Source organism: Macaca mulatta, chromosome 3 (assembly GCF_049350105.2).
Source record: "Macaca mulatta isolate MMU2019108-1 chromosome 3, T2T-MMU8v2.0, whole genome shotgun sequence".
Classification (NCBI taxonomy): domain Eukaryota; kingdom Metazoa; phylum Chordata; class Mammalia; order Primates; family Cercopithecidae; genus Macaca; species Macaca mulatta.
The window spans coordinates 196,092,667-196,115,711 of record NC_133408.1 but is presented as its reverse complement, the minus strand read 5'-3'; the positions used below and the strand labels follow the sequence as shown (position 1 = coordinate 196,115,711).

The following is a 23,045-nucleotide window of genomic DNA, read 5'->3' as shown; positions in this document are numbered from 1 at the left end:
AGGCACAAACTTGTAGCAATACTACACACAGTAAGAATGTGTGTCAAGTTGCATGCTATATGCATCCCACCTATCGTAAGGAAAGAATTTCAATCAGCCATGACGGAGGTAAGGCTGACTTATTTCTATAGAGAATGACATTACAGAATTATTGTCACATGAAAATATGATCAAAGAGTATCCAGCAATCAAAAGAGATGGAAAAAGTATTATAGAGATATTTCAGAAAGCTAATTAATACAAAATATTATTGCTATTTTTATTGATTTTTGTTTAGGATATATTTCATGTTTTTTGAAATTCCTAATTTGTTGCAAGTTTTGGTCTTATTCTAAATAAATATTCACACTTGTAAAAAGAAAATATTATCATATGTTCCTAAACCCAAATGTTAACCTTTTATATAACCCTAGTACAAAGATTAAAACCATGAAATTAATGTTGCTATAATCTATCAATTAGCCTACATGCCTTCTGCAGGTCTGGTTCTCTGTCACACTCATGTCTTTTTTCGGAACTAGGATCTGATCCAGGATCACAGACTGCACTTGCAGCTATGTCCTGAGTCTCCTATAATCTGGAACAGTTTCTAGGTCTTCAATTGCTTCTGTTGACTTGACACTTCTGAAGAGTACTAGCAAGGAACTGTGTGGAATGTCTTTCACTTGGGTTGGTCTGAGGTTTCCTCATGATTAAATTCAAATATGCATTTTTGTAAGAATGCCACAGAAGTGCTGTTGCACCTTTCAGCAGGAGACACGTGAGGCTGGCCCGTGCGTTACTGCTGACCTAACTAGGATTACTTGGTGCAGGCGCTGCCTGCCAAGTGTTACAACTGTACAGCTGAAGTAACTGTGAAGTTACTGTTTTTCTCCCTGCCGTGTACTTGCATCTCTGGAGAAACTACCTCAATATTCTGTGTCTGCACATAATTTTTCTCATTCCTAATTTCAGTAATGATGATCATTACTGTGGTGTTTGCCAAAGGTGATTTTCTATCCCCTGTCTACTATCTCTATGAGTTATATTCATTCTACTATAAGGGATTTTTCTTTTCCACCATTTATTTACTCATTTATTTTTATCAATGTGAATCAACAGACATTTCTTTTGTTCTCCCATTTTTACTTATTATCCTACTTGCCATTTACTTATTGCCTTCTTGCTCTAAAGGTCCCCTATCATTTTTAATCTTCAATACATACACACCTTCAATACATACATACCTCTCTGTATAATTATAAATAAATTATTTCTGTAACATAAAAAATTATACTATTAATCTCAATAGATTTTTTAGCCCTAATAAGCCAAAAGATGAATGACTACATCAGCTTACCCAAAGTCAATGGTGGTGGTTTGGGATCAAGAACATATTCTTTTTCTGAATCTTCTAGTTTGGGGCACTGCATAGTTTTTTTAAGTCCAGTATCTATTATTGCCTTTGTATCTCTTTTTAGAGATTTGTTCTCTTTCTTTTGTACCTGTGTCTTAGAATGATCTGCAACTGAAAGATTTCGAAGTTGAAGATCACGTAAAATGTGATCTTGTAAAGCAACTGCATTGACTGCCAAGTTATCTTTCTTAGATGAGTGACCCTAAAAGGTAGGAAAAAAGTCATATTTAGATGAATATTATGTAATATATCATTTAAAAGAGAACTGAGGCTTCAATACTCAACTTTGATGGCACATACGAACAAATCAAATAGTAAGGAACGCTTGACTCATTGTTTACCTAAGCAGGAGCAGACCCTCGTCTCAGCATTTATGTTAACAATACAGGAATATCTTTTCATTTAATTACTAAAGGCTTAATTATAATATGAATAAATTCATTATGACCTATAAACCTGTGCATGCCTAAACAAACCCATGCTGCTTCACTATAATTAAATTAGACTCCAGGCAAGTACTAAGGAGACTCTTGCCATTTCAGCTTATGCCTTTTTGTGAAAACTTGGTAATTTCCTGTGCAGAATAAAAATCACCAAACAGCTAAGAGATGCCTGCAGTAAATATCACCAGAGATTGTTTTTCCATCGGCCTATCCACTGCCCCATGCCACACTTGGCATTGCCCATTCCTGCTGACAATTCCTAGTTGAAGCAGGGTTTGTAAACTAGTTTTTATACTCTCAAATGGCTGAATTAAAATACATTTCATGAGTCAAATAATATGTATGTTTAAGAAAAGAATAGTGTACCTTATTTTTTAACATGCCGAATCAGGAAAAGTTGTTGCCTGGCTATCACAAATTCTATCATCACATCACATCACCTTCCTTCTATTCTTCTGCTGCAAAGACATGGTCAACAGAAAGTCAAAGCTACAGTGCACAGAAAAACCTATGCAGTTTGTGAGGACGATCTGTAAGAGTCTAACAGATCATGAAGTGGCAGGAATGCCTGCTACAGGGTGGCACTAAGTTACACATTCTGGTTCTGGAGGAAGGGGGTGAACTCAAGTCAATTATGCTTCGACTCATCCCTGTCCTCAAACAGTTCAGCCCTGAGCTCCTGAGGACACATTAATACAAATGGTTAATTACTAGGAATTAATCCATTGCTAAATATAACATGATACACAAGTACTACAAAATTTCAGGCTAACACTGGAGACTTGTAACGGAAAAACTAGTTAAACTGGCATTTGAAAGATACGTAGAGGGAAATGAACATGGCACACTGCAGGTAGGAGGAAAGAACCGGCAGGCTGGAAATCAGCATGATATGCTTCTTTTGGGGAGAAAGGGAACAATGAAGAAACTGGAACGCAAGAGGAACACTGGCTAACTTCAGTCTCTCCAGAACACAGAAGTACAGAATATGGGGACAGACCAACTTGAGTTCCAACTGAATTCCACCACTTTGCTGCACAAGATATTGAACCACAGCTGAGCCTCATGATCCTCATCTATAAAGCAGGTCTAACAATGCTGGCTTTGCAGGGTTGCCGCAAGGATTAATGAGACCTTTGAAGTATCTAAAGTAGGTCTTTTCACACAGAACTTACTGTTGTTATTCTTGCTTCAATTCCCTTCAAAGCTGGTGGAATAGTTTGGAATTGGCCCTTCTAGATTTTGGACATGGTGTATTTTATGAAGACAGATGTATTCAAAATATACTGTGATGAGGAGAAATAGAAAGTTATTCAAGTAATCTAAGAACTGGCACAGGAGGCCCTCGAACACATTTCTTCTAACATCGTTTCCTTGTAACGTTGATGAGAAAAGAAATTGATCCCCGGCAGGGGCCACTGTGTGGAGTTTGCACGTTCTCCCCACGTGCTGTGGGTTTCCTCCAGGCACCCCGGGTTCCTCCCACATCCCAAGGCTGTGCACGTGAGGCTCACTGGCATGTCCCCGTCTGAGTAACTGTGAGTGTTGAGTGTGCCCTGCCATGGGATGCCGTCCTCTCCAGGGCTGTTGCCCTCCTTGGTCCTGAGCTGCCTGGATGGGCTCAGTCCCCTGCCACCCTGAACTGGAATAAGGAGGTTGGAAAACGGAGGGATACAAATTATTGTAAAATAAAAATTCGTAAAGCACACGGTAATCACACAGAGATGCAGGACAATACCTGATGCAGTAGGAAAGGCCCAGCGGGCTGAGAATTGGCTGTTGTTTTGAAACTACATGGTAGGGGGAGGCGCTTCAGAGCTTTGGCTTGGCCAACATTACCTTTGATTTAACGCAGCCCCTCCACGACCTGGTCACTCATGGATTCACCAGAAATTGGGTAATGATCTTTCTTAAATGTATGTAGAGCTTATATGTATTTCAGCGTTTCATATTAGAAGTGCTTCGGTCTTTACTTAGAAGTTTGGTGATGTTTTTGTGACCAGGAATGTGCTGTGGGAACTTACCTCTTATTTATATCAATTAACATATGGTGAAACTGGTTTCCTTGTACACTGCATGGCTTAAAGCTCCAGTTTCTAAGAACCTATGGATGATGTTAAGTGAGGACTTACTGTATTGAGGGCCTAACTGTAAAAATAGAAATTAATCCCAAGAGAAATTAATCCAATATAATCTAAGGACTAACACTTGTATTAAATTACTCCAACCGAAAGAACAAACTCACTAAGGCGTGAGTGCAGAGACAGAAAAGCACAGTGGAACCAAATCTCTGATATCCAGGGTTAGGAGTAAAAACGTCAGTCGCTGCTCAAGTCCTGCAGAGGCTTTGATGATGGTTCTTACTACAACCGTTCCCTGTTCCCGTTCAATTCTGGCATCGAGAGATGTTTGAAAGAAGTTCCACCCCATATCTCATCAAGACAACTGAACTTGGAGAAATGGTGGAAAGAATTTAAAATCCTGCAAGATCACTGCCAGAATTTTCTCAGTTCCTGTTTCCAAAAAGCCTATAAGCTGCAGAAGATAGTGTGCATCACACTAAAAACGGTCGGGTGGTATCTGCAGTGCGCAGTTTAATCTCAAGTTTCTACACGGTAGGCCACTGTCACTAATATCAAGGTGAGGAGCTTTTGAAACCTGTACTCTTTTAAAGTCCTACGGTATCATTAAATTTTAGAGTTTAAAATTTAGAATTTAAAGGTATTGAAAACGCTTCAGATATCTAGTCCAGCTCCACTTTATAAATGAGAAAACCAAACACCAGGTGAGTCCTTCAATACATAATGAGCCTGTGGCACTGGCAGGGTTAGAAACGTAACCCTTGCCCAGTATTGAAAGCTAAGATGAACAGGAACACGTTGCTTTGTAAATCCCAGTATTAAACGCTCAAGAGGCAGAGCTTGGTGGCAAAAACGACCGTTGGGGTGCCAAAGCAAGTGATTTCAGCTAATTAAACACGCTCAAGAAAAGTACACGAGACCAAGCCTAGGACGTAAAGATGCAATTCTAGTAGGGTCTTGGTGTTTATCTCCTGCCTTCCGAACCCCGCTGACCGTTTTCTGAGATCCTACTCATGCCGGAGGCGCGCGGCGACGAGGCTCCAATTCCCCTGAAAGCCGACACCACCCCGCGCCTGGGGCCCCTGATGACAGCGGGTCCTACTGGGTTCTGAAATTACCGACGTGGCATCACTGTTCTAAGGTTTTAGGCCGCCGTAAATTCGTACCCTTAGGAAGAGCTGTGGAAACCAACCAGGACCCCGAGTCCCCCGAGGAGGCTGCGCGCCGCTACGGGACCCGACCTCGCCTCACAGCTGCGGCCATCGCCGGCCCGCCTCAGAGGAGGCCAAAGCGAGTCCACGGACCCCCTGGCGGGCCGCCCTTCTTTCCGCCCCCGCCCCAAAGCCTCTCCGTGCCTTGACTGCGCCGGGAACACCGGAACCCAGGGATGTATGCCCGGGTTCCCTCTGGCAACTCCCCGGCCGCCTGCCCGCCGTTGCCGTAGCAACGCCCGCCTCCGCGCTGGCTCCCCTCGCGCTTGCTTGCCAGCCCCGCCCTGCCCCATACTGCGCATGCTCGCCAGCCCCGCCCGGCCCACACTGCGCATGCTTGCCGGCCACGCCCGGTCCACACCACATTGCGCATGCTCACCGGCCTCAGCCCCGCGCCCGCCGTCAGCGTCGAGACGCAGGTGCGTGCCAGTCGAGGCTCGCTTTGCGGGCGTGTTTGGGGATTGCCTGGCAGGGTGTTTGGGCGCCGCGGGCTGACGCGCAGGGGCGTGCAGCCGCCCAGGCCTCATGCAGTGACTCGTGTCGTGAGGGCCGAGTCCCGCGCCGGGTTCGCTGTAGTCCGCAGCCGCTGGCGGCTTTGTGGGTGCAGCCACGCTCCTCAGCCGCCCGCCCACCTGGGCCTGGGACCCGGTCGTTTCCCTGCGTGTCTGTGGTCGTTCCCGTTCCAGGGTCTCGAGCGCACCGCCCCTTCGCTGCGCTTTTAGTCGAGGGCAGTTTTCTGGGGCATTCCCCGGTCCCCCTGTGCCTCTCGGGCGTCCTGGCCCGCGGAAGCGTGGGCGCCGATTGCCTGGCGTCGTCCGTGACTCCTGGCCCCTCTCTGTGGATCCCTTTGCTTCTCGCTGCGGGTTGTGTTTCCTGTTTCGTGGGCCTGGCCGTTTGCGTTGGATGCGGGCCCCGGTGATCCCTGCGTGGCCCGCTGGCCTTTTCCTGCTCCCGAGGTGACTAAGCCGCGTGTGACACATCGCAGTGACGAGGCAACGCGTTCCTTTCCAGGCTTGCAGCAGGCGATGCTGTTCACGCTCCTGAGCGGAGCCTTCCGGTGCTTTACTCGACGCCCCAACTCGACGCCCCAAATAGTGCGCTGTTCCTCCCAGGGACTGCCGCGAGCTGGAACTCTTCCCCGCCCCTGTGAGCTCGGGGCTGTTCTTTCTCCGGTTGGCTCACTCCAGCCTCGATGTTTCCTCGCTGCCCAGACCTGCTCGGGAAGACTCGAGAAGGCCGCTCCAGGACTCCAGCTCTCCACGGAAGGGCTTCCCCTCGGATTGCGTCTTGGCCCCTGGAACCCTCTCTCTGTATCCTCTGCTGTTACTCTGTTGGCCTCCATTTGGGTTGTGGCCTGGAAACTCCTGGCTCGCTGCTTCCCTTCTCTTAAGGATCACAGCCCTGCACTGCCTGTCGTCCAATGCCTGGAAACCATTGTATTTTTTGGTCTGATTTTGTAGTTGTTTAAGAACTTAAATCTGGTCCCTCACACTCCATGACCAGAAGCAGAAATCAGCAGAAGTTTGTTTTTTCTTAAAATGACGATTACTTTATTGTGTTGGTTCAATTTATGTTGTACTTTAATTAGAAGAAATTTGGCTGAAAATACAAAGAAAATATACAAATGCAAGTAATTTTTTTTTAAACTTCCCTGAAAGCAAGGTCTGAAGAAATTACCAACCTACTTAGACTGGATCTGGAGGAAAAGGAAGGGTCCTTGCAGTCTTAGGACTCCGCGACGTAGGTGTTAGGTTAACAGCCATAAATGGTTGTAAGACTTTGGGCTCAGATAAGTAGACTTAAGTTCAAATTTTGACTTATTTTACAAGTATCTGATTTGTGGCAAGCTCATCTTCCTAAACCATGAGCTCCTTATTTGTAAAGGGGACATTAGCCACTCTCCAGCAAAGCAACAAGCCCTGGCGCTTCTTCAGTCCTGGGATGGGACGTATGACTAGCCTAAGCAAACCAGAAAATCCAAGCCCCTGACCACAGCGACTTAAATCAGGGCTGGCGATATATCTAGGTAGGCCAACCAGGTGGACTCAGTATTTTTGTGGGTGCTACTGGAAAATTTCTTCAATTCTAACTGAATGTAGAAATGAGAACAGACATGAAATGGCGGCTGTGTTGCTGTCTTGTCATCATGAGGTGAGGGCCTGAAGCTATGGTAGCCACCCTGTGAACCTTGGAAGGAGGATTCTACAGGAACTGGCAGAGCTGAGACTGGGACGCAACCCAGTCCTGGTGACGTATTTGAACCCTGAGGCTGGCCCTCCTGTTAGTCTTTTCACTTACTGGCTTCAGCCAGATGGGGTCTGGTTTTCTGTTACTTGCAACAGGAAGAATTGGAATGATAACTAGGCATGCTATTACCGCCTTATGGCTGTGGTGAGATTAAAACATGATATTGTGGGTGAACTGCTTAGTCCAGTGCCTGCTATTCTTTATATTGGTTTTAAGGTATTTTTCTTGAACTTCATAAAGTTCTAAGAAAAATTACCGTTTTAAAATTCCTACCCTTTGTTCACAAGTTTTAAATTTTCATGATAGTTTTTCTATCTGCATGTTTTCTATTCAAAATAAATTGGTCATTCTTCAGTTAGCTACAAATATTTTAAATTTTTTATTTTTAAATTTATTTTTTATTGATACATATTAGAAGAACATGTTTTTGGAGTACATGTGATAATTTGATAAATTCATATAATCAAATCAAGGTAATTGAGATATCCATCCCCTTAAATATTTACTGTCTATTTACACTAGGAACATTCAAGTTATTCTAGCTATTTTGAAATATGCAATCGATTTGTGTTAAGTATAGGCTTGACTAAAAATTTAACCTTATTGCTTTCTAATTCTTGACAAAAACAAAGCTAACATAGTTGACATTTGAAGAATAATACATTCATTCTTCTTCAAGATGGTGTATTCTGTCGAAATGAGTTAGATGATCAGAATGCAACATCTTGGATAGGGTTAAGATATATAGTCAACCTGTCTTGTCCCCAATACCGTGTCGTCAGTGATTTATATTTTAACGTTATGCCTTTGTTTTAAAAAGATTTTTTTTGAGATGGGCCTAAGAAACTGCATGTATACAAAGCATGTTTGCATCTTCAGAAAACTGCTATTGAGTACATTCCCCATGGTGCTGTTCATTGCCATTTGTGTAGCCACCCACATGATTATTTTAGAATTTCAAAATCATTAATTGAATGTCCTAGGAATAGTGGAGACGGAAGAGAAAATTAGAGGTGCATGATGGTAAGGATGACGAGGTTGTGCTTAGTCATGAGGAGAAGGGCACTGGTGTGCTTGGCTGATTAAGATGCACTTCTGTACTCCACTATGCTTAAGAAGAAAGCTGCATGTGGTAACCGTAAGAGATCTGTTGTATAAACATTGTCACAAAAAGAGTCATGAGCAGCCCAAGATGGATGGCAATAGTGGACTATTTAAATGGAAGAACATTGATATGAAGGGAAAATCTTCTATTTTGCTTGTGTAGAAGGCAATTCAGAGAAAGTGTTCAAATACTAGAATAGGCAGTTGGAGTCCATCTTGTGGAGGTTGGGGTTTTTTTCATGATGACACTAGAGACACGTTATTGGAGACTGGTGCTGGCACTGTATGGATTTTTTTTTTTTTTTTTTTGAGACAGCGTCTCTCTCTGTCGCCCAGGCTGTAGTGCAGTGGTGCCATCTTGGCTCACTGCAACTTCTGCCTCCTAGGTTCAAGCAATTCTCCTGTCTCAGCCTCCCGAGTAGCTGGGATTAGAGGTGCCTGCCACCTCGCTTGGCTAATTTTTGTATTTTTTAATAGAGATGGGGTTTCGCCATATTGGCCAGGCTGGTCTTGAACTTCTGACCTCAGGTGATCCTCATGCCTCGGCCTACCAAAGTGCTGGGATTACAGGCGTGAACCACTGTGCCCAGCCTATGGATTCTTAATGTATCACACCCACGGGATTTGAGTTTGCCCACCTGCCTAGTCTCTAAATACTGCACTAATGGAAGCCTAGGCAGGGTCAGAATGGTTCTTAATTCAATATCCTTTTCACATTTTAATATCTTAATGCTCTCACATTTCTCCTTTGTTATCTACTAAATATTCTCAAAACCTACTCAGTACATATTTGACTCTTGTCTTTCTTAACACAGTCCTTGACATCTAAAACAAACCTAAGGAGCAAAAATTGGTGGCATGGGTTTCATCTTTAATTTAGCTTTCAATTTTAACCTTCACCAAAACCACGTCTCCTTCCATTTATTTTTCTTAATCTTCAGTATTACCTTTAACTTTCTACTCACACTTGTATATTTATTACCAATTTCTATTCCTAAACTTGCTGATGTGGTTTGCTGTGTCCCCACCCAAATCTCACGTTGAAATGTAGTAATTAATCCACATGTGTCAAGGGCAGGGCCAGGTGGAGAGAATTGAATCATGGGGACAGTTTCCCCCATACTGTTCTTGTGATAGTGAATAAGTCTCACAAGATCTGATGGTTTTATAAATTGGAGTGGCCCTGCACAAGCTCTGTCTTGCCTGCTGCCATGTAAGACCTGTCTTGCTTCCCGCTCGCTTTCCACCATGATTTTGAGGCCTCACAGCCATGTGGAACTGTGAGTCAATTAAACCTCTTTCCTTTACAAATTACACAGTCCCAGTGTGTCTTTATTAGCAGCATGAGAACAAACTAATACGCTTGTTTCCACCCAGATTATTTTTTCAAAGAATTCTAAGTCGCTTCCTGTTTTTTTTTTTCTGTATGTGAGGACCAGCAATTGTTTGGAAATTTGCCAGTCTCTCCTAGTGTTTTGTAGCAGCAGTTGCTGTAAAGTCTCAGGTATACTAGTGGGAACTTACTGAAGTGTGTTTTTTCCTTGAGATTATATTATAGTTCTGTTTTGTCTTTAATAATGAAAAAGGGCTTAGGATGAGTTGTTTCCACTCCTCTGACAAAGTGCATTTAAAAAAAATACTGCGACAGACATAAGATGATTACGTCATTCCTGTCAACATTAAAATAGTAGTAGAGAAACACTGATGAAAGCACTTCCGACCCTGGAGAAGAGAGGAGAAATCTTGTTTTCATTCTTACTCTATAATTTAAAGTCATGGGTGTAACAAATGAGCCTTTAAAAACTGTTTTCTGAATTTAAAAAATGGAGCAAATTCATTCTTTGTTGTTGAATTCAATATACTTAGAAGTAATTTATCACTTTGGTAAAGAATAATGTCCTATGCCTTAATATCTGGCATGATGAAGATATTCATGCTATCTACACTGTGATCACCAGATGCTAGCCACTTTTAAAATGTTGCCAAAAGAAATTAGGCATACTGATTGTATCAAAGGTGTTTGGGTAATGTGGACTCCTTTCAGACATTTGTGATTTTTCTGCCTTAACTGAAAGTTTTGACAGGTTTGTAAAAGCATAAATGTCAGGTTATTAGTAGAAACTCTAAAATAACCTAGGAAATAAACATATATACTGGTTTCAGCCAGTTTGGCTAAAGCTGGATGTCTCTAAAAATTGAATCAGTTGATGCTCTAATATGTTCAATATATCAAGAGACAGGGTGTTTCCTGATCACATCTAGATAATTTTAATTAATAGGTTTATTTTCTCAATAAATTTTACAGATAAATTAAAAATACAGAGAGCTCCCTCTCCTTGCAACAGTTTCCCCTATTTGCCATTTGTATGCTATGTTTGTTAAAATTGATGTACAGTAAGGTTGCCCATGTTTAATGTTGACTATGAAACTCTCCACAAATAAAAGTATACCCCACAAGTATGCAAGAGAGGCCCCTCTGCAGTTTTATTCATAGTGGCACAAGCAAAGGAACTATTGAGAGATGAGTCTCATGATAGCAGAAAAGTATTGATCCATGAGCTGTCCACATCTAGGATGCTGTCTGCTTTTGGGGAGAAACTTTCATGGTTAGCTTTACCTTAAGGTCTCCAACAGGTGTATAGATTGAAGAGTCTGGAGGGGCCCGTTTCAGCTGTGAGATTGTAAACCCAAGGCTCAGGGTCCTGAAGTTTTGCTGCAGTGTAAGTAGCAGGGGCAGTCTTTCCCTGATGATGTTTCCAGAAGACTCAGTTTCTAGGCTTTAGATAATGTAGGGTTTGATTGTCCTCAGTAGACCATAGAAAGCTTTCTTTACCTGGTGAAAATAACACTTGGGCATAATGCCTCAAAGCCTTGCAGCATTTAGTCATATCAGAGCTTAGGAGGAGGAGATGTGTGAGGTTTTATTATTAGGAGCATAGGCCTTCAGTGACTATTGTATAAGGGATCAACTTACATTTTCCACGTGGAAGTGGATCTGTTATCAATCCACAGTACTTTAGACCAAGGAAATCCAGTCATTTCAGTTAGCTTATACTAATGTGATTGTACCTATGATACCTTATCTCATTGTTTTACAACTTGTCTGGTGAAACAAGTACCTCTATCACTAGCAATCTTTCCAGGTATGTCCCATGAGAGAAACATGTTTCCTAGTAACCTTTTATCTACTGTTACAGCACGAGACTTTTTGAATGGAAAAGCTTCTATACAATCAGAAAACATGCATTGAAAATGGCAATGGAATGAAATCCCTCTAAAACTATATCAGTGGCCTATCATGTAGCAGAAATGTACATGAAGTTTTGATTGCCTTCCCAGGATTATAGATTTGACAAACCAAACATTGGTCATAAACCATTTTAGCAATTTAGAACATTAACCATGCCAATATTCTATTTGGATCATCTTATCTCTTCCATGATGGGCCGTGGAGTGTAGAGCTTTTAATAACAGAAGCTTTAAGGATTCAGGAAGGACCAGGCATCTGTCCAGGCTCTCCATGAGTCCATCCTTAACATTAGATTTAAATCTTCTTTTTTTCATTTCAAGTTTTAAAGCTTGTATGTAAGATTAACTTTATTCCTGCATCTTCTCAGTTGTTTCTTCCTTGTGTTTGCCCTTTTCTTTTCCTACTTGGCGAGATTTGGCTTTCCGTTCAAGAATCCTTTTGTGGTCTGTGTCCAGTTGTAGCCTATTGATAACCACCTTCCTGGGGTGAATGCCTACATGCACAGTTGTGCCATTAGCCTTTTCCCGCTGCACCCGTTCAGCGTGGAGGACATATTTCTTCCTGTAAACATGGACGACTGTGCCAATTTGCTGACCTTTATAGTGTCCTCATACAACCTGAAATTCATCATCCTTTTGGGTGGGCATGGATCACACGTTGTACTTCTGTCCCAGCTCTTTGGAAAGAGGAGAAGACATAATCTTCCTGTAAATGTGGGAAGGTGCATTGAAATGCCTTTTGTGGTTCTTGCTTCGGTCAGAAGTTGCAAAGGGATTGAACTTCATTTTGGCCATTCTCACTTCAGTGATAGCAGCAAAATGGAAGATTTATATCTTCTTAAATATCGGTTTTGTTTCTCCAATTCAGGTGCATAGCACTGTTTATTAGATGGGTTATTATAGGTAAATTTTACTTGGATCATGGAGTTCATCTAAAACACATAACCATTTCAGTACTGGCTGACTTAGCTTGAAAATCTGGCAGAGTATTTCCTTGGTATTCAATTAATTTTTATCCTGATTGGATTATCAGTTTCATAAACCAGCAGTCTGTTCATTAGAGTGCTGGTAATTCATACCCAGTCTAAACGATATGATCCTAAAGTTATCAGAAACTTGGCATTCAAGAGTGCTTGTCAGTCCTTTCCATCCCTTTCATGAATCTCCTCGAAGGCATGATACTCTAGGATTTTACTAGCTTATGAACTTAACGTAGCAGATAATCTTGCTTCTCTGTCTTTTGGATGCTGCAAGGGTCCTCTGTAGCATCCCAAAGTTAGTTTGAGGTAACAACAAAAAAAGACAATTTGTAATTTGATTTTGGGAAGCCTGTCAAATATGTCAAAGGTTTAAAATAATCAAAACAGGATCACAAGGCATTGTAAGATAATATTCATTTAGCCAAAGTGATAAAAGGGGTTAGAAAGCAAAAACCGTTCTTCTTTGATAGAGAGGAGACTCAGTTTTCCAATCAACAGATCTGAGAAAGACAGCATGAGACAGAATCTGTCTCCTCCTCTTCTCTCTGTCTCTTTTGCAGTTTACTCAAAAGGTGAACAAACGTCTTTTGGACCCAGTCCAGTTTGTTATGACTTCCGAACCCAGTTGGGATTAAAATTTTGCTCAAACTTGGATAGCTCAAAACACAACTCTGTGGAGCTTCAGAATTTGGGAGAGAACTTACCCAGCATCCCCAGCAGCTGTGAGACACAATACACACAGTGGGCCCGCTGGGGATCCTGTTTGGTTATTCGATGCTCCTAGGTGTCATTGGACGCTCCACTTTGGATCCCACTTCTGATGCCATATGTTAAAAGAAAAACTTGAGACAAATTAAATTTACTAGAGCTTAATACAGCAAAGAATGATTTGTGAACCAGGCAGCACCCCCAAACTAGAATAGGTTCAGAGAGACTCTGGCACTGCTGCATGTTTGAAGAGGATTTACAGGCAGAAAATTAAAGAGAGGTACAGAAAATGGAAGCAAGGTACAGAAACAGCTGGACTGGTTACAGCTTGGCATTTATTTGAACATGGTTTGAGCAGTTGGCTGCCTGTGAGTGGTTGAAGTAAGGCAGTGATTGAGTGAGACTCAGCTACTTGTCACAAGTGTAGGTTACAGTCTGTTTACGTGTCCAGTTAGGTTACAGTTTACTATGTACAGAAAAAGTTTTAGGCTGAACTTTTGAAGAGGTAGCTTTAGGCTAAACTTAATAGTTTCTTAGCCTTTCCCCACTCCTCTTATGTGAGACGGGAAGACTAAAGGGAACGGAATACATCCGGTTGTCTTTTTCATAGGTTAGACAAGGCTCTAACAAGATGGTTTCCCCTGAGGGCCGGTCCCTGCTGTGAAGAGAAAGCTCAGGTGTATTTCATAATGGCGACCTTTTTCCATGGCCTATTTCAAAATGGTTACTTTTCCTCCCCTACTTCCACAAAAACAAAGGAGTTTTTCTGTGAAATTCAGTGTGAGAACCTGCTCAGACTCCTGTAGGTAAAATTTATGAAAGTATGGGGATACCTTAAGAGTGGGCCCCCAGGCCGGGCATGGTAACTCATGCCTGTAATCCCAGCACTTTGGGAGGCCAAGGCGGGCAGATCACCTGAGGTCGGGAGTTTGAGACCACCCTGACCAACATGGAGAAACCCCGTCTCTACTAAAAAAATACAAAATTAGCCGGGCATGGTGGCACATGCCTGTAATCCCAGCTACTCAGGAAGGCTGAGGCAGAATCGCTTGAACCTGGGAGGTGGAGTTTGCGGTGAGCCAAGATTGCGCCCTTGCACTCCAGCCTGGGCAACAAGAGTGAAACTTCGTCTCAAGAAACAAACAAAAATAAAATAAAATAAAATAAAGTAAAGTAAAATAAAATAAAATATAGCGTCGGCCCCCAGTGGTCTCTAACTCTGAGGCGAGTCCACACACAGCCTCTAGTGATTTGTGCCTGCCTGCTGCTGGCTGCAGCAGTAACTTTTGTACCGTGTAAACTGTGGCTCTCTGTATTCATGTCTGTCCCCAGCTTTTAAGGTGGTGATTTGCCCGGTGACCTCATTTCTCTGGTTATTCTAAGAAGTGTTGTTGATTTTCAGTTTGTTCAGTTTCTTCTTGTTGTGAGGTTGGGAGTAAGCACTGCAAGTTCTTTGCATGTCAGAGTGAAAACCAGAATTTGTGAATCCAAATAGGTTTTTCGTTTGTCCTTGTTTTGTTTTTGTCTTTAACTGTCCTCTTGTCGTATCATGTTCTTTTATTCACATTCTTTGGAGTTTTTTTCTTTCTTTCTAATTATCTCTTTTTAATTTTTCTACTTTTTATTTTGTAATTATCCCAGGAGGATTTTTTGGTACTTACTCCCTTTGCTCTCTAGTACCTGCTATTTATTTGGTTTATGTACATTTTCTAAACTTTTCCTCTATGTTTTCAGTTTCATCAATTTTTAATAAGTTATTGAATGAATTTATTTAGATATTTATACTTCTTTTTTTTTTTTTTTTTTAGACGGAGTTTCACTCTTGTTGCCCAGGCTGGAGTGTAATGGCCTGATTTCAGCTCACTGCAACCTCTACCTCCTGGGTTCAAGCAATTCTTCTGCCTCAGCCTCCCAAGTAGCTGGGATTGCAGGTATGCACCACCACGCCCAGCTAATTTGGTATTTTTAGTAGAGATGGGGTTTCACCATATGGGCCAGGCTGGTCTCGAACTCTTGACCTAATGATCTGCTTTCCGTGGCCTCCTAAAGCACTGGGATTACAGGCATAAGCCACTGCGCTTGGCTTATTTATTTATTTTTAATGGATAAAACTATATATATTTGTTATGCACAACGTGTTGTTTTGAAATATGTATACATTGTAGAATGACTAAATTTAGCTAAGTAATGTACACATTACTTTGCATAATTATTTGTGATGAGAACATTTAAAATCTCTTAGCAATTTTCAGGAATTTAATTCATTGTTATCAGTTAGTCATATAATAAAGTTATACAATAAACTACTGTTATACAATATATCTCTTGAGCTTATTTCTCCTGTTAACTGAAATTTTGCATCTTTTGACCAACATCTCCTGAACCCGTCCCTCTCCACAGCCCCTGCCAACCACCATTCCACTCTCTACTTCTATGAGATCAACTTTTTTAGATTTCATATATTAGCGAGATTAGTGGCATTTGTCTTTCTGTGCTTGACTTATTTCACTTAACATAATATCCATATGATTGCAAATAACAGGATTTACTTCTTTTTTATGGTTAATAGTATTGAATTGTGCATATATACCACATTTTCTTTACACATCTGTTGATGGACACTTGAGTTGATTCTACATCTTGGCTATTGTGAATAACACTCAGTGAACGTGGGAGTGCAGTTATCTCTCCAACACACTGATTTCATTTTCTTTGAACACATATCTGGTAGAATTGCTGAATATGGTAGTTTTATTAAGTTTTTGAGAAGCCTCCATATTATTTTCCGTAATGGCTGTAGCAATTTCCATTCTCACCAACAGTGTGCACATGTTCTCTTTTCTTCACATCCTCTTCAATACTTGTTATCTTTGATCTTTTTGGTAATAACCATTCTAACAGGTGTGAAGTGGTATCTCATTGTGTTTTTAATTTGCATCTCTCTGATGATTAGTGATGTTGAGCAATTTTTTAAAAAAATTTTTTATTGAAACAGAATCTTGCTCTATTGGCCAGGCTGGAGTGCAGTGGCACAATCTTGGCTCACTGCGACCTCCATCTCCCAGGCTCAAGCAATTCTTCTGCCTCAGCCTCCAAGTAGCTGGGATTACAGGCGCCCACCATCACACCCGGCTAATTTTTGTATTTTTAATAGAGATGGGGTTTCACCATGTTGACCAGATGGTCTTGAACTCCTGGCCTCAGGTAATCCTCCCACCTCGGCTTCCCAAAGTACTGGGATTACAGGCATGAGCCACCACGCCTGGCAGAGCAATTTTTAATATACTTTTTGGCTCTTTGTATGTCTTCTTTTGAGAGATGTCTATTCAGGTTCCTTGCCTATATTTTAATCAGGTTATTTGATTTTTTACTATTGAGTTGTTTGGCTTCTTTATATAGTTTGGATATTAACCTCTTGTCAGATGCACTGTTTGCATATATTTTCTCCCATTCCTTAGGTGGTCTCTTCACTCTGTTGATTGTTTCCTCTACTCTGCAGAAACTTTTTAGTTCGATGCAATCCCATTTGTCTGTTTTTGATTTTGTTACTGATGTTCTTGGGGTCATATCCAAAAATGACCCAGGCCAATGTCATGGAGTTTTTCCCCTATGTTTTCTTCTAGCTTTATAGTTTCAGGTTTTATGTCAAAATCTTTAATCCATTTTCAGTTAATTTTTAAAAATCTGGTGTGAGAAAGGGTCTAATTTTATTCTTGTGCATATGGATGTCCAGTTGCCCCAACATGATTTATGGAAGAGGCTGTCCTTTCCCTATTGTGTGTTTTTGGCATTTTTGTTGAAACTTAATTTTCCATAAATGTGTGTATTTATTTCTGGGCTCTCTATTCTGTTCCATGGGTCTATGTGTCTGTTTTTATGCCAGTACCATGCTGTTTTGATTATTATATGTTTGTAGCAGATTGTGAAGTCAGTCGGTCTGTTCCCTCCAGCTTTGTTCCTTTTGCTCAAGAACCTAGATTGCTTTGGCTATTCAGGGTTATTTACAACTCTATACAAATTTCAAGATTGTTTTATCTATTTCTGTGAAAAAATGTTATTGGAATTTTGATGGGGAGTGCATTTAATGTGTAGATTGATTGCTTTGGGTGGTATGGGCATTTTAACAATATTAATTCTCTCGATCCATGAACACAGGATTTTCATTTATTTGTGTCTTCTTAATTTCTTTCATCATTATATTATAGTTTTCAGTTTAGAAGTCTTTCATCTCTTTGGTTAAATTTATTCCTAAGTATTTTATTTTATTTTATTTTGTAGGTATTAGGTATTGTAAATGGGATTGTTTTCTTTTTAGGTAATTTATTGTTAGTGTATAGAAATGCTCCTGATTTTTGTATGTTGATTTCATTTTACATGTGTGTACCAAATTTGCATATTAGTTCTAACAGTTTTTTTGGTGGTTTTCTTTTCGTGTTGGGTTTTTTTTTTTTTTTTTTTTTTTGGGACAGAGGCTCACTCTGTCGCCCAGGCTGAAGTGCAGTGGCGTGATCTTGTCTCACTGTAACCTCTGCCTTCTGGGTTCAAGCGATTCTCCTGCCTCAGTCTCTTGAGTAGCTGGGATTATAGGCACTACCACGGTGCCCAGCTAATTTTTTGTATTTTTAGTAGAGGTGGGGTTTCACCATGTTGCCCAGGCTGGTTTCAAACTCCCAAGGTCAGGCAACCTGCTTGCCACAGCCTCCCAAATTGCTGGGATTACAGGCATGAGCCACCGTGCCCTGCCAGGGTTTTCAATATATAAGATCATGTTGTCTGCAAACAGGGACAATTTTTTTTTTCCCCCACAATTTGGATGCTTTCCATTTCTTTCTCTTGTATAGTTGCTTTGACTTGGACTTCCAGTACTATGTTGAATAAAAGTAGTGAGAGTGCCCATGCTTGTTTTGTTTCTGAGGAAAAAACCTTCAATTTTTTTTTAACTGGTGAGTACAGGCATACCTCATTTTGTCACACTTCACTTTATTGCACTTTGCAGATATTGCATTTTTTACAAATTGGAGGTTTGTGGCATTAAGCAAGTCTACAGGTGCCATTTTTTTTTTCCAACAGCCTGTGCTCACTTTCTCAGCATTTTTAGCAATAAAGTATATTTAAGTTAAGGTAGGCACATTTTTTAGACATAATGCTGTTGCATACTTAATATACTACAGTATAAACATAACTCTTGTAGGCACTGGGAAGCAAAAAAATTCATGTGACTCTGTTGCAAAATTAGCTTTATTGTAGTGATCTGGAACTGAATACACAATATCTCTAAGGTATGCCTTTATGATGTTAGTTGTGGATTAGTCATCTATGGCTTTTATTGTGTTGAGGTACACTTCTTCTGTACCTAACTTATTAAAGAGTTTTTGTCATGGAAGAATATTGAATTTTGTTAAATGCTTGTTCTGCATCTATTGAGATGATCATATGGTTTTTATCCTTCATTCTCTTAATATGGTGAATCACATTTATAGATTTGTATATGTTGAGCCATTCTTGCATCCCTGGGATAAAGACAAATAAAATCAGAAATGAAAGAGGAGACATTACAACAGATACCACAGAAATACAAAGGATCATAAGAGACTACCGTGAAGAATTATATGCCAACACAATAGACAACCAAGAAGAAATGGATAAGTTGCTAGACACATACAGCCTACTAAGACTGAATCATGAAGAACCAGAACATCTGAATAGATCAATAATGAGAAAGGAGATTTGAATCAGTAATAAAACATCTCCCATCAAAGAAAAGCCCAAGACCTAATGGCTTCACTGCTGAATCTTACTGAATAGTTAGAGAAGAACTAACACCCATCCTTCTCAAACCCTTCCTAAAACATTGAAGAAGAGAGAATACGTTCTTCTCTTTCTTTCCTTTTTTTGTATGATTCCATTTATGTAAAATGTCCATAGTAGGCAAACCCATACAGACAAAAAGTAGATTGGTGGTTGCCTGGGGCTGAGGGAGGGAGAAAATTAAATGACTGTTAATGGGTATGGAATTTCTTTTGGGTTTGATGAAAATGTCCTAGAATTGGATAGTAGTGATGCACAGTTTTCTGAATATAATAAAGACTTCTGAATTGTACACTCAGTAGGTTTGCTTTATGATAGATGAATTGTATTTCAATTTAAAAAAGTTTATCTGAAGGAAAAAACACAATGTAGCCTGGAAAAAAATCTTAGCTCTTTAAATCACTAAAAGTATAACCATCTTAATCTTTTTTTTTTTTTTTTTTTTTTTGACATGGAGTTTTGCTCTTGTTGCCCAGGCTGGAGTGCAGTGGCATGATCTCGGCTCACTGCAACATCTGCCTCCCGGGTTCAAGCAATTCTCCTGCCTCAGCCTCCTGAGTAACTGGGACTACAGGCATCTGCCACCACACCAGGCTAATATGTTTTTGCATTTTTAGTAGAGATGGGGTTTTACCATGTTGGTCAGGCTTGTCTTGAACTCCTGACCTCAGGTGATCTGTCCACCTTGGCCTCCCAAAGTGCTGGGATTACAGGTGTAAACCACCAAGCCCAGCCAATTTTTTTTTAACTGCTACTTTTTCCAGTTTCTAAAAATGCACCCAAGTGAAGCTCCTAAGTACATGAAAAAAATATGCCACCAAACAGAAGTAGATAATGCTAATTTCTAAGAGAGCCTTACATGATTTTCAGGCAAGCTCTCAACAAGTGATTGGTCTTGCCACGCCGAAGTATGCTGGTCATGTGACTCGTGCCATTACTATACCAAGAAAAGAATGTTTGAGGGGTTTCTGCTGAGTTTGTCATGATCCCTTCCACTTTCCTAATCAGCTCTTCAAGCAGATAACTGAAATCGTGTTCTAAATTGGTTGCGCTCAGGAAATAAGCAATTGTTAATATCACCAGTGCTTAGAATGAATTTTTTAAAAATGAAGTTTGAAATCAGTGCTTTACTTTTGCTTAAAAGTAGATTCAAGACAATTTAAAATGAAACATACTAGAATTTCTTAAAAGCCTACAATTTTTCCCATGTAGGTTTTTTTGTGGTAAAATATACAAAATATAAATTTTATCAGGCTAACCATTTTAACTGTACAATTAAGTACGTTCACATTGTGCAACCATCACCAGCATCAATCTCCAGAACTTTCTCATTTCTCCAAGTGAGATTCTATTTTTTAAATTATTATTATACTTTAAGTTCTAGGGTACATGTGCACAACGTGCAGGTTTGTTACATATGTACACATGTGGCATGTTGGTGTGCTGCACCCATTAACTCGTCATTTGCATTAGGTATATCTCATAATGCTATCCCTCCCCCTGACAGGCCCCGGTGTGTGATGTTCCCCATCCTGTGTCCAAGTGTTCTCATTGTTCAATTCCCACCTATGAGTGAGAACATGTGGTGTTTGGTTTTCTGTCCTTGCGATAGTTTGCTGAGAATGATGGTTTCCAGCTGCATCCATGTCCCTACAAAGGACATGAACTCATCCTTTTTTGTGGCTGCATAGCATTCCATAGTGTATATGTGCCACATTTTCTTAATCCAGTCTATGATTGATGGACATTTGGGTTGGTTCCAAGTCTTTGCTATTGTGAGTAGTGCCACAGTCAACATACATGTGCATGTGTCTTTATAGCAGCATGATTTATCATCCTTTGGGTATATACCCAGTAATGAGATGGCTGAGTCAAATGGTACTTCTAGTTCTAGATCCTTGAGGTATTGCCACACTGTCTTCCACAATGGTTGAACTAGTTTACAGTCCCACCAACAGTGTAAAAGTGTTCCTATTTCTCCACATCCTCTCCAGGACCTGTTGTTTCCTGACTTTTTAGTGATTGCCATTCTAACTGGTGTGAGATGGTATCTCATTGAGGTTTTGATTTGCATTTCTCTGATGGCCAGTGATGATGAGCATTTTTTCATGTGTCTGTTGGCTGCATAAAGATCTTCTTTTGAGAAGTGTCCGTTCATATCCTTTGCCCACTTTTTGATGGGGTTGTTTGATTTTTTCTTGTAAATTTGTTTAAGTTCTTTTTAGGTTCTGGATATTAGCCCTTTGTCAGATGGGTAGATTGCAAAAATTTTCTCCCGTTCTGTAGGTTGCCTGTTCACTCTGATGGTAGTTTCTTTTGCTGTGCAGAAGCTCTTTAGTTTAATTAGATCCCATTTGTCAATTTTGGCTTTTGTTGTCGTTGCTTTTGGTGTTTTAGACATGAAGTCCTTGCCCATGCCTATGTCCTGAATGGTATTGCCTAAGTTTTCTTCTAGGGTTTTTATGGTTTTAGGTCTAACATTTAAGTCTTTAATCCATCTTGAATTAATTTTTGTATAAGGTGTTAGGAAGGGATCCAGTTTCAGCTTTCTACGTTGGCTAGCCAGTTTTCCCAGCACCATTTATTAAATAGGGAATCCTTTCCCCTTTCTTGTTTTTGTCAGATTTGTCAAAGACCAGATGGTTGTAGATGTGTGGTATTATATCTGAGGGCTCTGTTCTGTTCCATTGGTCAATATCTCTGTTTTGGTACCAGTACCATGCTGTTTTGGTTACTGTCGCCTTGTAGTATAGTTTGAAGTCAGGTAGCATGATGCCTCCAGCTTTGTTCTTTTCATTAGGATTGTCTTGGCAATGTGGGCTCTTTTTTGGTTCCATATGAACTTTAAAGTAGTTTTTTTCCAATTCTGTGAAGAAAGTCATTGGTAGCTTGATGGGGATGGCATTGAATCTATAAATTACCTCGGACACTATGGCCATTTTCACAATATTGATTCTTCCTATCTATGAGCATGGAATGTTCTTCCATTTGTTTGTATTGAGAGAATCCTTTCAAGCTCATTTCACAAGGCCAGCTTACCCTGATACCAAGTCATAGAAGGACACTACCAGAAAAGAAAATTACAGACCAATATCCCTGATGATCACAGATGCAAAAATCCTCAACAGAATACTAGTAAACCACATTCAACAGCACATTAAGAGAATTATTCACCATGATCAAGTGGGATTTTCCTAGAGACATAAAGTAAAAAGTAGTGAGTTTAATTTTTAGATAATTTATTTTGTTTCTAAAGGATCTTTCTAAAATATAGAAAAAATTATTAAAAGATAGGCATCAATATTCTGATTTTATTATCAAAATTTTCTGATGAAAGATTTATAAGAATAGTGCTATTCAAATATCCCTTCCCACTTCCCACTGGCAACTGTGCCATCGGTATCTTTGTCAACAAGTTTCTCACCAGTGCAAGGCACCATGGATACTTAAGGATATAAGGTAAAAAGATTGCAAAGTCAAAACTGCAAATTCCATGAAAGAGTCAGGATTTAATGGAATTGATGGAAATGATGTGGCAGGCTCTTAGGTAAAGCCGTTACTGATTAAAGATCTGGCAGAAATAGACCTGATAATTTTAGAAGAGAAAATGACAAGAATGATGGCCAGGAGCTTCAAAAGAGAAAAGACTTGCATACTGAAGGATTAAGGAAGGCTTTGGGAATGCATTGAAGAGCCTCTTGATCATCTGCAACGCATTGAAAGTCAAAGTTGAATGAATACCATAATGCAGTTTTTCGGTCTGGCGCATATTAACCATGCTCATGCTCTGTGACCCATCCATTTGGCTCCTATGTCTG

General features: G+C 40.4%; 1 protein-coding gene and 2 pseudogenes across 3 annotated transcripts in view; 1 reads left to right on the top strand and 2 right to left on the bottom strand.

The window, feature by feature from the left end:
- Window positions 1–5,339, bottom strand: part of RNF32 (ring finger protein 32) — a 35,619-nt gene extending 30,280 nt beyond the window's left edge. Inside the window, exons 1-2 of one of the 2 annotated variants that reach the window (XM_077997819.1) lie at window positions 2,206–5,339; window positions 1,340–1,598 (exon numbers count right to left, since the gene is read on the bottom strand). In XM_077997819.1, the coding sequence (XP_077853945.1) occupies window positions 1,340–1,598; window positions 2,206–2,220 (274 nt within the window). In that variant the 5' untranslated portion in view covers window positions 2,221–5,339. The remainder of the gene's footprint in view (window positions 1–1,339; window positions 1,599–2,205) is intronic. The other variant, XM_077997820.1, reaches the window with a different exon arrangement.
- Window positions 5,312–6,240, top strand: LOC144340037 (putative transmembrane protein RNF32-DT; annotated as a pseudogene). The gene has a single exon (XR_013415759.1). The product of XR_013415759.1 is annotated as a putative transmembrane protein RNF32-DT (transcript).
- A 5,725-nt stretch (window positions 6,241–11,965) lies between these two features.
- LOC114677087 (large ribosomal subunit protein uL24 pseudogene) lies at window positions 11,966–12,650 on the bottom strand (annotated as a pseudogene).
- Window positions 12,651–23,045: the final 10,395 nt, after the last annotated feature.